Source organism: Amphiura filiformis, chromosome 19 (genome assembly GCF_039555335.1).
Source record: "Amphiura filiformis chromosome 19, Afil_fr2py, whole genome shotgun sequence".
Lineage (NCBI taxonomy): Eukaryota > Metazoa > Echinodermata > Ophiuroidea > Amphilepidida > Amphiuridae > Amphiura > Amphiura filiformis.
Window position 1 is genome coordinate 4315146 of NC_092646.1, and position 3504 is coordinate 4318649.

Here is a 3504-nt window from a genome sequence, read left to right on the forward strand (position 1 = left end):
GTGTCTTTGTTCACCTGTACACCCGGCCATTAGTAGAGTGTTGGACATAGTAAAGGAAAGGCTTCAGAAGGAGAGTTGGTTGAAGGAATATAACAAATCGTCTGGTTTCAACTTAGCAACAGAAGATGTAGTGGAGTTGTTGGAATTTATCTTATCAACCACTTATTTCACATTTCGCGGAAAGATCTATAGACAGCGATTTGGAGCAGCCATGGGCAGTCCTGTGTCACCGTTGGCAGCGAATATATTTATGGAACATCTAGAAAGTACTGCTATCGCGACTGCCCCACTGGAATGCAAACCAAAGCTGTGGAAAAGATATGTGGACGACATCTTAGAAATTGTTGCCAAAGACGAAGTCAACAATCTTACCGACCATTTGGATCAAACAGATGACACCGATTCCATCAAATTTACTTTTGAAAAGGAAGAAGACGGCAAGATACCATTTCTTGACACTTTGATTGTTCGGTGAGAGGATGGGTCAGTGAAATTATTGGTTTATCGTAAGGCAACTCACACTGACCAATTCTTGAACTTCAAATCGCATCACCCTCTCCACCAGAAACTTGGTGTTGTGCGACGCTATTAGACAGAAAGAACAAACTTGTCACAGAAGATCAAGACAAAGTAGAAGAGGAGAAACACATCAAAGATGCCCTCCAAAAATGTGGCTATCCAGCATGGAGTGTTGAGAAAGTTATGAATCAGATGGCCAAGCCTAAGCCGGTGAAAGTAAGGACCAAGAAAAGTGATGCCACAAAGTCAAAAGGGTTGGTTGTCATCCCTTACGTGGAGGGTGTGTCGGAACGCATCTCCAGGGTGTTTAAATCGTATAATATCGCCACAGCCATGAAACCACATTGTACTTTGCGTAACCTATTGGTCCATCCCAAGGACAAACGGGAGCCACATAACTCAACTGACATCATCTATTCAATCCCATGCGGAAATTGTGATTTGTCTTATATCGGGAAGACAGGTAGGAAGTTCGGAAAGCGATTAGATGAACACAAAACGGAGGCAGAGAAAATTGGTGATAACATAAAAACTAGAGCCACCAGAAAGGCTTCCCAATCAGTCGTCCATAAATCTGCCATTACAGATCATGTGGTAGAAAATAATCATATGTCATTGACTGGAAAGAGGCTAGGATCGTGGGCAAAGAGAGTAACAGGTACAAGAGGTGGATCAAGGAGGCAATTGCCATTAAAAGCAGGGCAACACCATGAACAGAGACGAGAGGCAATACAACTTAAGTCACGTATTTGACGATCTGATTTCCAATGGAAAATCAACTGGCAACTCCGTTGCCAAGCAGCAGAAAACATCAGCTGTACACAGATCGTCATTGTAACAATAGCATCGAAAAAGTAAACTGGTAGTTTACGAAACGTCTGCATGTAAGTGGAATTTTATTGGACTAGTTGTATGTCTTCAAAACTGCCGGCAAAGAAAGAATAGTTTAAGGTCACTCAAGCGTAGGAAATACTTTATTCCATACAAAGATTTTTTCGTAACATAAATAATCGATAGAGATCGACTATTAAGTAGAAGTAAGAACAGGACACAACAAATATACTGCATAGCATTTTCCAAATAACTTTGTGCTGAACGGTTAGTAATTTTACAGGTTTTCAAAATAGGTAGTTTTGTCAAAACTTGGAATTCACCATTTTTACGCAATATCCTGTAACTTCTATTAGAAGCGTCCAATTTCTAAGAAAGCTAAATATGTGTAAATTTTAGAATTTAAAACAATACTACCAATAGTAATACCCTTCATACCTAAAAAAATACAACTTTCCCAGTATAAATCATTCTGGGACACCCTGTATTCATTTTTTTTTTTGAAATTCTGAATGATAGTCGAAAAATGTGGCTTTATAGTTTTCAAAGGTGGACCAAAAATGTTGACCAAAATATTCCGCCCCCATTGATCTGCCAAACATTGCTTGAAATGTAGCTCTTAACTTGTCCAATTATGTTTGCTCCAACCTGTTTCTGGTTCTGGTTGAGTCGGCATTGCCAGATAAACTGTACTTCACCAACTTTCGCGTTCAAAGGTCTATGCACAAATTAAGGCGTTGCCCCGCAAAAAAAGCTAATGCAGATTCCCTGCTGGTCGCTGTCGTCTCGTCCAAGTCGTTCCAGTCTGTCATCGTCCTATGGAAGTTACTGTATTTGTGAACGTTGATCAGCTCCCTTTGGAGTTTCTTGCCATTTCCCCTTGTCTTCAATTCTGCTGTTCCGACACTATGAACGTAGTCTTCTGCTCTGATTCTAACATCCCCATTCATGATCCTATACATGAGTTGGAGTCTGGTGTCCCTTCTTCTGTCTTGTAACGCTTCCCATCCCAGATCCCTGATCATTTCTGTGACACTGCTGAGTTGCCTGTAGTCATTCATACAGAATCTTGCCACCTTTCTCTGCACTGCCTCAATGGCTCTTCTTGTAAGGGTCCCATGAGCATCCCATGTACTCCAGTATTGGTCTTACCAGCATTCTATAAGCCATCTCTTTCATTTCTCTCGGGCAAAACCACAAGTTAACCTCTTGTAGCGGTTGACCACAGATGTTGTAACTTCTGTCGGGCACTTCTTTCTTAGATGGTAACTTCATGGCTGAACACTTGGCAGGGTTGAAGGACATATCCCACTCTTCTTGCCACATTTTCAACTGGTGTAGATCTTTCTGCAGCATGTCCATCTCTCTCAGGGACTTCCCAGATGTGTAAATGATGCAGTCATCTGCAAATAATCTAGCTGTACTCCTGATGTTTGGCAGATCATTAATTATAGGTTAATAACTGCGCATTAGTTATTTGGAGGGCATTGTGAAAAATCTAAACATTTTGCCTTTGGAACCGAGGAATATATATTCCGAGGTCCAAAGCAAAATGTTTAGATATTTCACAATGCCCGGCATATAACTGATGCAAAGTTATTAACCGAATTCATAACCATCATTTTTAACTCATCACTCAACCAAATCTCAAGATTTTACTCTCTGAAATTTGTTGAAATAAACAGTTTTTATCAAAACTTATATTTCGCCCTTCAAAAAGTCGAACAGGCTAAAACGGTCTTACCAATTACAGCACTGCGCACTCACGCCATGTGCAAATATGGTAGTTGCGTGCGCGTGGAGTGTTCCGGCGCAACAGATGTGCACACGCGGAAGTCACTGTACCGCGTAACCATACGCGGAGGTCATTGATGGATATCATAACCTCCATGCCGGTACACCGTGGTGTGCGTAAATCATCAAACGACCAATTTGATTGGGAAGCACAAATGGCGTGATACACGTAGGTTATGAATGAATAACAGGAACAATAGGGGTTCCAGTACTATGCCCTGAGGTACACTAGAAAGGACCTCCCATGGTCCTGATGCCGTACCATTGCATACCACCTGAGTTCTTTCCGTCAAGAAGTGTCTAATCCTTTTCAGCAGAGATCCTCTGATACCATGATGATCAAGTTAACCAAGGAGTCTC

The 3504-nt window shown here is 41.4% G+C and overlaps 1 protein-coding gene across 1 annotated transcript; it reads left to right on the plus strand.

Moving 5' to 3' along the window:
• Positions 1-211: 211 nt before the first annotated feature.
• LOC140141695 (uncharacterized) lies at positions 212-1723 on the plus strand. The gene is made up of 3 exons (XM_072163607.1): positions 212-437; positions 566-1177; positions 1707-1723. Exons 1-3 carry the CDS (start codon positions 212-214, stop codon positions 1721-1723), a joined length of 855 nt encoding a protein of 284 aa, XP_072019708.1.
• The last annotated feature ends 1781 nt before the right edge of the window (positions 1724-3504 follow it).

Bases quoted from the DNA above. Each gene is read 5' to 3' on its own strand.
- LOC140141695 (XM_072163607.1), top strand. From the start codon at position 212: ATGGGCAGTCCTGTGTCACCGTTGGCAGCGAATATATTTATGGAACAT. The intron at 438-565 runs GCAAGATACCAT...CCTCTCCACCAG, and splicing joins TTTTGAAAAGGAAGAAGACG to AAACTTGGTGTTGTGCGACG.